Genomic DNA, 11,437 nt, shown 5'->3' with positions numbered 1-11,437 from the left:
AAAAAAAAAAAAAGCATTCCACTCATTATTTTAATTAAAAGTTAAAATATTTTATAATTGGTTAATACTTTTTTTAAATATTATTTTAGTCATCATACTAAATTATTATTTTTTTTTTGAAAGATTAGCTGTGTGAAATGATTAATATCAAATACTTTTGAAAAACATATAATTTATTTAAAACGGTTATATTTTAGCATTTTGGAACTTATTCTAAATAACTCTAATTATTAAATTTAAACGTGTCATATTTTAAATGGTTTAAAAATAATTATCTTTATATATAAATTTGAATTTAATAGCGAAGCTATAATTTTTAAAAAAATTTTATATCGTTAATTTTAAAGAAAACTCCCAAAAAAACCAAATTTATAATTGGAAAGTATATAATCAAATAAAAAGATGATACGTAATTTTGTTTTAATATTACTTAAATATTTTCAAATATATTTTTAAATAAGCTAAACACCCCTAAATTATTATTATTATTTTTTAAATATGCTCGTAGAAAAATATTTTTTTAATATATATAAGAGTTATTTTAAATCTACTACAAATTCTTAAACTCAAAAATAAAAAAATTAATTACAGATAAATACAAATGTTGGCTAAGGATAAAGTTGCGATATTTTGTTCGGCAAATGATAGTCTCGTTTGAAAAATTGTTAAATGGATGTGATGTCCAATTCCTACAAAATAAGCATCATTCTCATACATTTACAACCCAACAAATATACCCAACTACTTTTGTGTTACATATTTATTATTTTTTAAAGATAAACTTTATATGAAAATGAAGTGTGGGCCTCAACCGTCTCATACCTACTTTTTTATAACGGTGACATTTGACTTTTCATTCGCTAACCCTTTTTATTTGACCTCTCCGTAGCAAACATGTGTTTTAAAATCTTGAAGAGAAACTCGAAAGGGAAAACCCAAAAAATACAATATCTTCTAGTTGTAGTTTGAGTTGTTATAGTTGGTCGATTGTGAGAACAAAGACGCTCGTCCCAAAGGGAGTGGATTGAAGGTCCCACATCAATTGGAGAAGAAAACGAGTGATACCGAGGACACTGATTTCAAAAGAGCGCCAATTATGAAATCGGAGGAGAGGACCTTAGAGTTATTATTAAATATTAATATTAATATAATATAGTTTATTTTGGAATAATTATATTTTTATTACTTTTAATTATTGTTTAACCGTTTTAACCTCTTTTAAAAAAAATAAAAATAACTAATGGATCCATTTAGTATACAAATTTGAATAAAAAAAAACATATTCTAAAAAAATGCAATTTAATTTTAGAAATATAAAATAATAGAAAATATGATTCTCATCCTTTCCAGTCTGCTCTAAACAATAAATACATAAATTAATTTATTTTACTATAATTTTTCCGAAAATTTTAAAGTGAATTATAAGTTTTTTTTTTGTGTGAGTTCTAAATTGGAATAATTCTTTACTCTTAAAAATCAGAGAAAATAGAAGGGTTAAAATATATTTCCTCTCAATATTTTGAAAATTTTAAAATTCATGTTTATATAAGAAAATTAATAAATACCATACGATTTTTTTTTTTGTTAAATTACTAAAACATATGATACTGTATAAACTTTTTAACATACAACATACAACGTATTCATAAATTAATAAATAATACCACGTTTAAATTAAAATAGAACATATACTACAAATTTTGACTAGTTTAAATTAAATTAGAATCTAATTTTTTTTTTTTTTTTAAATTATACCTGGATCGAAAGACAATATAATTATTTGATCAAATTTTATAAAAAGAGAGGTATATTGATTCAATAATATATATAACAAAAAAAAAATCTAAATATTTTGACTGGAGAAAAATATGGATAATCAATTTCTAATTAAATCTTAATTAATTAGATATAATTATTGTATTAATCTTGACTTGAAAAGTATATATATTTCAATCTTAGTTTTAATTTGAAAGAGTATACATATTTCGTTTTGATAGTATATATGTTTTAATCTTATTCTTGATTAGAGTATATATATTTCCTTAGTTTTGATTGAAAGGAGTAGTCAATCTAAATTAAACTCTAAAACATATATATCTATTTCAATCTAAATAGATTAAGCTAATATATATATTTCAATTTAAATTAAGATTTTATAAGCAGTGACCAAACTTGCCAAACAAAACAAAATTAAAAAAACCTCGCCAATTATATAAGTAAAAAAAAATTGAGAACCAAAATCTTGAATCATAAAGTAACTTCAAAAGCCAAAATTCATCCCAACTCAAAAAAAAAGAATGATTAGGGCTGGAAAATGTGTCGCTACTCCTCCTCCTTCTCCTCCTCTGCTTTTGACATGACTGATAGACGGCTAGGTCTAGGTTGAAATGCTGATCGCTGCCGCACCTGATGCGAAGAAGGTCTAACCAAAGCCGCTAAAGCTCTTTTCACGAGATCAGCACCTTCTACGCCTCCAATTCTCACAATCGAATTCGCCATTGCCGATCTACGGAAATTCAACGATCCGTTCGGGAACTCGCCGCTGCGATTCACGACATTAACAGACTGCCTCCAATTCTTCTTGTGCAGCGAACACCTGAAAGAGCCTGGATGAGTAAACGGAGAACACATGCACCATTTCTTCTTATTCCACAACACCGCATTCGCATTTCTCTCGCGATTCTTCTGAACCGAAATCGAACGGCCGGGAGATGCCGGCCTTCCATCAATCTGAAATCTCACAGACGCCTCTGACGACGAACACGCATATTTTCCGCACATTGCCTCGTGCTTCGTAGACAACGACCGAGACAAGAAAGCCGTACTCGACGAAGCAAATGGCGACGGAGATGAAATTTGACGAGATTTGGATCCGATCAACGAAGCCATGGTGTTGCAGGCAGTGGAGTGATGGAGAAGAGGGAAAGACGTTAGAGGCGAAGGGTTTGGTATTTCTGGAAGCGCCACAGTTTTCAGAGTGCGGCAAACTGGCAAAGCGATTAAATTGAGTCAGATGAAAATTATTTTCTGTTCAAGTCCAATCGCGTAGCAGTTCACATATATATATATATATATACACACACACACTTTTTAACCACTTTATTTCTTTTTTTAATTACGCTTTTTTATCGCTTTTGAAAATATCCGATTTCTCCTACATATAGGGGAGTAGTTACAAATTTTGAAGTTTTAAAATGAATAAAAATACTCATATTTTATAAGTATTTTTAAAATATAGGAGACTAATTTAAATTTAAATTTAAATAAATACTTGAATAACCTACCAATTTATTTAAAATAAAAGTTAAAAATTAGTTTGTATTATGAAATTGATAATATATTTTATATTATTTTCAGAAATTATTCCAAATATATTTTCTCTCATTGATTTATTATTTATAAAATTTAGTTGGGAGTTTATATCTCTTTCTCCAAAAATCTCTCTAATTCCTATAAACTATAAGTTTTCTAACACAATTTAAATTAATAAAAAATTAAATGCATCAAAATATAAAATCCTCTTAGAGTTAAATACATAAACTAAATGAAATTGAGGGACTGATTGACTTTAGTGGTTAATTACCCAACCGCATACCTAGAGCACACATAATTTTCTCACTAAAACTATTTTCCACAATCACTCCTCGTAGTGTCTGGTTATCCATTTACACAGCCCTTACCACATGAAAATCACACCGCCCTTACACATTGAAAATCAACATCCACCATTACGTCTTAAAATGAATATCAACCTTCCTTTTCTACAATTAGCTCGTAGAGTGACCATGTTACTTGTTTCACACAGCGTCTAACTTTAATTGATCCACACAGCGTCTAACTTTAATTGATCCACACAGCGTAACCTTATTTTGATAACCATTTTCTACAATTAGCCCCATCGTGAGTGGATGGATGGATTACCTAAACACATCGTAACCCTTGCCACATGAAAATCAACATTCCTTTTATCCCTTAAAATGATTATAAGGCTATTCTATTCACACTTCCCATATTATTCAAGGGCCCCGAAGGGCGCGAAAGCAACCAAACAGAGAACAAAAAGCTTGCAGGGCGATCAGGAACAGAACCCAAGCGACCGCCATTAGACCAAGCAAAGGCCAAGAACTGTAAATATATGCCTCCACAAATCTTCCCATTTTCACTCTCCACAATCCATCGTAGTACTCATTCACCTCTTCGATCACCTTGTCCAACTCCAAAACTCTGCTCAATCTCATCGATTTGCTCATTCCATTCCACATCGCAGCGCCCTCTTCGTCGCTCTTCAGATGATTCAGAATCACTCCTCCTTCTCTCAGCAATCTCACGTCTTCGTCGGAATCCACGATTCCGTTCATCAATTCCGTGTATCTTGTTAAAACCAGCGGCCCTAATCCGCTCGACGCTTCGTATGCTACTAAGTTTCTCAGCGTTGCTTGTGTGTTCACGTCTAGCCTCACCGTTGGAAGGTAGAGTGTTCCGGTATTTCTGTCGAAGGTAATCGTTGAGATTCCGCCATGGGAAGGTGAGAAGCGGATTCCGGCTTTGAAGAGCTCTGAAACGGAAGGGATTGTTATTTCCTCCGTTAATGGCGGTCTGTTTGCGTTCGGATTTGAATCAGGGTTTTGAGGTTCTGTTTCTTGCTCTCTGAAGAATAGAATCTCAGCAGGCTGTTTTAAGATCGCGAATGGAGGGATCGAGGAGAGGATCGCCCATGGCAGCCGCGCTATCGTTTTCACATGTTGAGATTGCATCGCTCGCTTTGTGAAACGAATTAGGTTTTCGATTGATCGCAAGAGACATTGCTTGGATCTGTGTGCGACTTGTTGTCTGTAACTCAAAATTTGAGGAGATTGTTCGATCTCGTTAGGGTTTTCGGTAATTTCTGATGGTTCTTTCAATTTGGGAGTGATCATTTGGTATAAAAAGTCCAGCAAATGAGCGCAATCTGAAATTTGAATCTCTGGAATTTCATCCGTGGTGTTGAATGGAGAAAGCTCTGCGAACAATCCGATCAACATGGAGAGCAAAGTCTCGTCGGATTGTTCAGTGGATTCGAATTGGAATTCCATCATCTTCCTCAATACGAACAATGGAATCTGATTTTCGAGCATGATTATATCTCTGAGAACGGCGTTGTGCGCTGGCTTCGTCCCAGCGTAATCCATCAAATGCGACATTCTCGAAGAAACTCGCCGGAGAATCTTCAATTGTTGGGCGTAGACATTGAGAAACTCGAGCAAGAAACAGGCGTCAATGGCCATCATCCAGGCTAAAGTTTCGCTATTAAGATCCAAGTAACCGTGGTAATACGCTCGAATCTTATGCTCGAGCTTCGCCAATTGTTCAACGATATCATCAAATCGGAGATCTCTCGGGCTGAATTTCTTAGCCCTTTTTGCAGCGGAGAGCTTGATTCTCTCCATCTCATGGAGCTCTGGGCACCAACAATGGTAAGGACCCAACGCAACCAATTGCGGCGTGTAGGAATCTGGATCGGATGCCATTAGAGATTTAGGGACCTTGAAGATCGACACGGGAATCCCATCGTCGTCATCGAGTTCTTCTTCGAGGGTCCGACGAATTTGAATGACCCAGTTGCATTCGTCGAAGGTGGAAGAGTAAGAATTGGAGGCCATTGTCGAGTGCAGAGGAAGCTTTGTTCCATGATGGGTGAAGAAGGTTTGGTTTCAGTGATGGATTTGCGTTCTTTGTCTTTTGGCATTAATGTGGAAGGGGAGTTTGCAGAAGCACAGTTAATTAGAGCAAGATCAGAAACAGATTGAACAGCACAATGAAGGATGAGATTACGTTTATGAGGATGTATGTTTCTTATTTATTAAGCATGAAGAACTACAAATTATGATGACACATCGATTACGGAGGTGAATGAACATTATTTACAAGGATGTGAAAATCTCTCTTTAGCATACACATTTTCAAAATATTGAAGGGAAACATCAATGAGAAGAGTGTGGAAACCTCTTCAAAGCAAGACGCGTTTTAAAAACCTTGTAGGAAGTGCTGGCGAGGACACTAAGCCCCGAAGGGTGATGGACACCTGGTGATGTACCAACGAGGACGCTAAGCCCTGAAGGGAGCTGGACACCAGGCGGTGTATCAACGAGGATACTGATCCCTGAAGGGGCTGGATTGACTACATTGATTGGAGAGACGAATGAGTATTTGCGAGGACGCCGGACTTGGAGGGGTAGATTGTGATATCTCTGGAGAGGGGAACGAAGTAGGACGCTGGGCCTCAAAGGGGGTTGGATCGACCCCATTGATTGGAGAGAGGAACGAATGCTTGCGAGGACGCTGACCCCGAAGTGGTGGATTGTGAGATCTCACATCAATTGAAGAGGGAATGAAGCAGGACGCTAGGCCTTGAAGGGGGTTGGATTGACCACATCGATTGGAGAGAGGATTAAGTGCCCGCGAGGATATTGGCCCCAAAAGAGGGGATTGTAAGATCTCTTGGAGAGGAAGAGGGGATTGTAAGATCTCTTGGAGAGGGGAACAAAGCATGAAGTTGGACTCTGAAGGGGGTGGATTGACCACATCGATTGGAGATAGCAAGGACATTGTGTCTAAAAGGGGTGCATTGGGAGATTCCACTTCGATTGGAAAGGTAAATGAAACATTCTTGTGTGAAAAACTTTCTCACTCGTTTTAAAAATCTTGGGAGAAGTCGAAACACGAAAGCCCAAGACCACTGTAAACATTTCATTAAAATTTCAGTTTAAAATCGACAATGACACACTCATTAATCAGGTCAGATTACAATTTCAGGTGAAGTTTTGAATGTTTGTAATGGGTCACTTGGGGTAAATGGTGGTTGCAGTAATTCATTGAGAATGAGCATGCACATAAAGAGTTGCGAAAAGTTGTTGAATAGACTACTTGTCTTGTTGAGTAGATATCTGATGTAAGTAGTTGTCCTTCCATCTATGAAAATCCCAGTGGAATCCTAAAGAAAAGTGAACTGAGCTTTCAGTTGGCGTCATCCATGGCGGCGGCTCTGCATCTCAACGCAAAGCCTTTCAAAGCCAGGGCCGTTCAATTGGCAGATGAGACTCTTTCTTCAGCAGCAAAGCAATCAGTCTTATATGTGGTACGCTATTTCCCTATTATTCCATTACTTACTCCTTCACTTGCTGATCGTGGTGAAGGGACCAAACGAACGCGTCGGAGTAGATCGTGATGGCGGTGGAGGAACTTCTCTCTCTCTCTCGCCCTCTTTGTTCGAACTTTGAGTCTTTTTATCTCTTTAGTCATCCAATAATAGACGTCAATCCTAATAAAGAATGCAAGAAATTAGAGATGTCTACATTGAACATGAATACCAGCGCCATCTTAGTCTCGTCATTTCTTCTATTTCAATCTTATTCCCAACAGAAAATTCTCATTTTTTTATAATAAATAAAAAAGAAATTTTCCTTCTTCAATACAATTTATATTAAAAAAAATTAGAACATCTTAAAAATTATTATCTTGAAATTAGTTTAAATTTAATAATAGAACGTAGTCATATATATATTTAATTCTAAAAAAAAAAAATCATAACATTTAATCCACTTAAAAACGTTTTTTTTATAAAAAAAAAAAAAAAAAAAAAATAGAAACAAATTCTCTGGGGAATCCACATATTTATTCCTTCCAAAATATGACTTGCGTACTTAATTTATATATACTTTATTATCAACGCATGACATTTCATTAATGGGGCCTTGCTTTAACGTATTGAAACCAACTAACAATGTGTTTCCTAACTTTCAGTTGTAAAGTGATGTGGCATCGTCTTACAAGCCATTTGTCGAAGGCGGGGTGTCATGGCCGTTTGATCCCTCTTTTTTAAGCATATTTTTACACGATACGTTTCAAAATCTTCTTTTAACCTGAATTTGATGATCCCGATAACTCCAATTAACTTAAATCGGTTACACTCCTACCAATATAAGAACTATATTCTAAAATTTAATCATTTTAATTAGAATCTACGAAGAAAATTGGATGGATAAATGCATTTTAAAAATAATACTTCCTAATTTTATTAGAAGAGTATCATTCTTAATATAATTTAACATATTAGTTTTTGTCAATTTAATTAGATAATTAATACATAAATTGCTTATTATTTAAAGCAAATTCTAAATATAGCAACCAAACACATTCTTCTACGCATGGCTTACAAATCCGCAGCAATAGAGTGACTTTAAACCAGAGAGAAGAAGATGATGATGAAGAAGATGATGATGAACAAGAGTTTATTCTGAAGAGGTCGCTATCAGAGCACAGATTCTAGACTCCTATGTTGTTTTTCTACTTTTCGATAGAGAACAGTTCTGATTAATGTTTACTATTATTATGCTTCTATTGCTTTGAATTCTCTGTTTTCTGATTTTGCTGTGAAATTGATGTTTCAGACAGTACAGTACAGAGAGATCGTCGGAGAAGAGCGGAAGAATTGAGAAAATCAGATGGAGAACACTCCTTCCTGTCCTCGAAGTGTGAATGTCAATCTCAAAAATCTTCCTCCAATTCATAATCCGTGTACTGGAAAAGCAAATCACTCCTCGATTCCGGTAACATGCGATTGATTGTATTCAATTTTCTTTGAAGTTCGAAGGAATTTGAGTTTTATCTGAATGGTTTTAGGCTAAATTTGAGAAATCGAGGTATATTGGGCGCGTTCCTCAGTTTATGCCACCTAATCACTCGCCGGATTTAAGGCCGAACGAATATGATGGCTTGCCGATGATCCCGGCGTGTTTTGATTCTGCTCGTTCTCCTAATGCGAGGACGACTCCGGAGGAAAGGAAAGAGAATTTCGGGGATTCAGCTCCGAGGTCCAGTGGTCGCAGTCATGACTCGACCAAAGAAGGTACCGGTTTAAACCTAAATCCTTAACTTGATTGCTGCTTAGGATTCGAGGTAGATGAGTCCTGTTTTGTTTCATCATCTTCATGGATCGTTCTTCTCTTTGTGATTTTACTGGTTTTCTTCCAACGATTGATTTCCAAATGCGATTTATTGTTCATCTTACAGCCCACAATCCTTCTCCGACTTCGTCCCTAGCATGCATCCATTAATTTCAAAGTTCAGTTGTGTTTTTGTTTTTGTGTTTGGCTTTTTTCCTTTTTTTATTAAAGAAAACGTTGTCTACAGTAAGCATCTGGTCTCTAACATTTCCAAAACTGACCTCTGCATGAGGATCATTTTTCGAGTTGTGTTTGAACATTATCATTACTTTCCTATTTTTCATTTCTTGTTTTTTTTTCTCCCCATTCTTCTAAGGATGACTTGTTTTAAAAAATGAATGAAGTTGTGCATTCAATATCGACAACATTAAGATTTTTAAATTACTCGATCACAATCTTTAATGGCTGAAAGTTGTGAGAATAGTTTTCTAATCTAAACCCTCAAGGAGTGCCCTGCTCGAGAGAGCTGGTATCTCAAAATCCCACTTCTTATATGTAAATAGGAAACTAAATAATTTCAAATTTTTGTTCTTTCAAACTTGACTTTGGAGCTGAGCTCTCTAGAAAAAACTAACTGAGATATCAGTTAGTCAAACATGCTTATACATTTTTTAAACGAAAAATTGAATACAATTTTGCAACTCAAGTAGAAAAAGCACAAAGCTCTTGCACTTTGATGGCGTACTTGATCTTTGTTAAACTTGGATAAGGAAGATAGCCGACTTCTTATTTACAATTTTTTTGTGCGACTTTCTGCTTTCTCTTACAGCTCGAGTTTATTGCCTTTCTGATTCCCATAAGAATTACCATGGCGTTTCTGAAAAGCATTGTTAATGCACCATTTTGGGTACTGAAAGTTCGCTTAAATGGTGTTAGCTTCACCTTTCCATTTTAGGTACTTCAGTAAAGAAATCGGCGAAGTCCCTTCTGTATGAGATATGCACTACAAATCACTGGAAGCCTCCTCTGTTTGAATGCTGCGAGGAAGAAGGTCCAAGCCACGCAAAAAAGTAAGCTCATTGACTATCATCAACATGAGTTATGAACTTACAAACACTTTATTCTAGTAAATTGTCAGCTCAAAACTTTCAACGCCCTGATATTTCTAAGAGCACTTAACTAAAGATGTAAGTAATCCTTTTTCTGCTTTTGGGTGTGGATTACGCGTTAAAACTCAAGAAATTGCCCTTGGAACAACTACTTTTGAAGCTTTTATAACGTTTTTGTTTTATATCTTCAAAATAAGGGTGTGGAAATCTCTTTAAAACTTAAAGTCCAAAGAAACAAAATCTACTAGCGGTGGGCTTGAGCCGTTACATGAGTAGAATTAGATGTCACCAAAGCCTCCTTTTAGCTTCAACTTTGAGAAATTTCCTCTTGTTTGGATTTGACATATTCATATGGTCATCTGTGTGCAAACATGAGGAAGAATATTGATGGAAATTTAACTTGGATGCAGGTACACATTCAAGGTTATTGTTGAGATGAAGGGAGCTTGTGGAGAAGATTTGGAATGCTATGGAAACCCTCAAACAAGAAAGAAAGTAGCAGCAGAGGATGCGGCAGAAGGAGCAGTATGGTATTTAAAGCATTTGGGTTATGGTATTTAAGAATAATTAAGGGAATTGTAAAGAGCTAGAAATGGGAAATGAGTGATCATTTTGAACCCAAGACTCTTTTTCAGGGCATAAAATTATTTTCCAATTGCTAGAAAAGAATTCCATATTCTATATCCATTCTTCTCATATCTTTTTGTCACCCCTAATCAAGTGGGTGGGTAGGAAGGATCATGACTATGAGCCATGTTCATTTATTACAGTTTTCCTTATGGCTGGATCATTCATTAAGAATTGCTCTTGGGGTGACAACCTGTACTCTAGCTCTGCTCGAAGCGCTTGTAGCCTCCTCTAAAGTTTTTTTGCTCGAAGCCCTTGTAGCCTCCCCTCAAGTTTTGCGTGGGATCGATTGTTCTCACACTCAAGTTTTGCTCCTTATTTAGCTTAAACATGTAATATAACCAAATTTTAGCTTCAACATCAATGTCAAAATTTAAGAACGATGTAATATAACCAAATTTTAAAATTTTCTTACTATATAATCATAATTTTAAAACTTTTAAAACTAACTTAAACATGTTTCTATAGGTTATATGGGTTAAATAGACATTTTATAAGTACCACTTGACACAATCACACTTTCCAACGAGTGCAGCATTCACTTCCGCGTAATAACTCTACCAAAGGCGACCCTATTACTGGAATAGCTCCCGGTACACCTATTACAATTTTGACTAACCAATTTGGTCCCGAGGTAAGGAATAACCAATTACACCAAAGGATGCGGTCAATACAACCAGAACCACACCAGTAATCCAAGTCAATTCACGAGGTTTTTTAAATCCACCAGTAAGATACACGCGAAATACATGTAGGATCATAATTAAGACCGGATTAATC

At 35.4% G+C, this 11,437-nt stretch overlaps 3 protein-coding genes across 6 annotated transcripts; 1 reads left to right on the top strand and 2 right to left on the bottom strand.

Annotated features, from left to right (window-relative positions):
- Window positions 1-2,209: 2,209 nt before the first annotated feature.
- LOC111479564 lies at window positions 2,210-2,987 on the bottom strand. Its single transcript, XM_023124279.1, has one exon. The coding sequence runs from the start codon at window positions 2,887-2,889 to the stop codon at window positions 2,323-2,325; it is 567 nt and encodes a 188-aa protein (XP_022980047.1). The 5' UTR covers window positions 2,890-2,987; the 3' UTR covers window positions 2,210-2,322.
- A 1,025-nt stretch (window positions 2,988-4,012) lies between these two features.
- On the bottom strand, window positions 4,013-5,639 carry LOC111479236 (putative UPF0481 protein At3g02645). Its single transcript, XM_023123791.1, has one exon. The coding sequence runs from the start codon at window positions 5,637-5,639 to the stop codon at window positions 4,017-4,019; it is 1,623 nt and encodes a 540-aa protein (XP_022979559.1). The 3' UTR covers window positions 4,013-4,016.
- Window positions 5,640-8,174: 2,535 nt separating this feature from the next.
- LOC111479587 (ribonuclease 3-like protein 1) lies at window positions 8,175-10,713 on the top strand. 4 transcript variants are annotated; one of them, XM_023124310.1, is made up of 5 exons: window positions 8,175-8,280; window positions 8,427-8,585; window positions 8,659-8,884; window positions 9,886-9,991; window positions 10,441-10,713. In XM_023124310.1, exons 2-5 carry the CDS (start codon window positions 8,481-8,483, stop codon window positions 10,589-10,591), a joined length of 588 nt encoding a protein of 195 aa, XP_022980078.1. In that variant the 5' UTR covers window positions 8,175-8,280; window positions 8,427-8,480; the 3' UTR covers window positions 10,592-10,713. The 4 variants fall into 4 exon arrangements, with proteins under 4 accessions (XP_022980078.1, XP_022980075.1, XP_022980076.1 ...); XM_023124307.1 differs by having other exon boundaries at window positions 9,877-9,991; XM_023124308.1 differs by having other exon boundaries at window positions 8,175-8,313; window positions 9,877-9,991.
- Window positions 10,714-11,437: the final 724 nt, after the last annotated feature.

This window comes from Cucurbita maxima, unplaced genomic scaffold (assembly GCF_002738345.1).
Source record: "Cucurbita maxima cultivar Rimu unplaced genomic scaffold, Cmax_1.0 Cma_Scf00005, whole genome shotgun sequence".
NCBI classification, from domain to species: domain Eukaryota; kingdom Viridiplantae; phylum Streptophyta; class Magnoliopsida; order Cucurbitales; family Cucurbitaceae; genus Cucurbita; species Cucurbita maxima.
The sequence above is the reverse complement of the archived record's forward strand: the minus strand, read 5'-3'. Positions and strand labels throughout refer to the sequence as shown.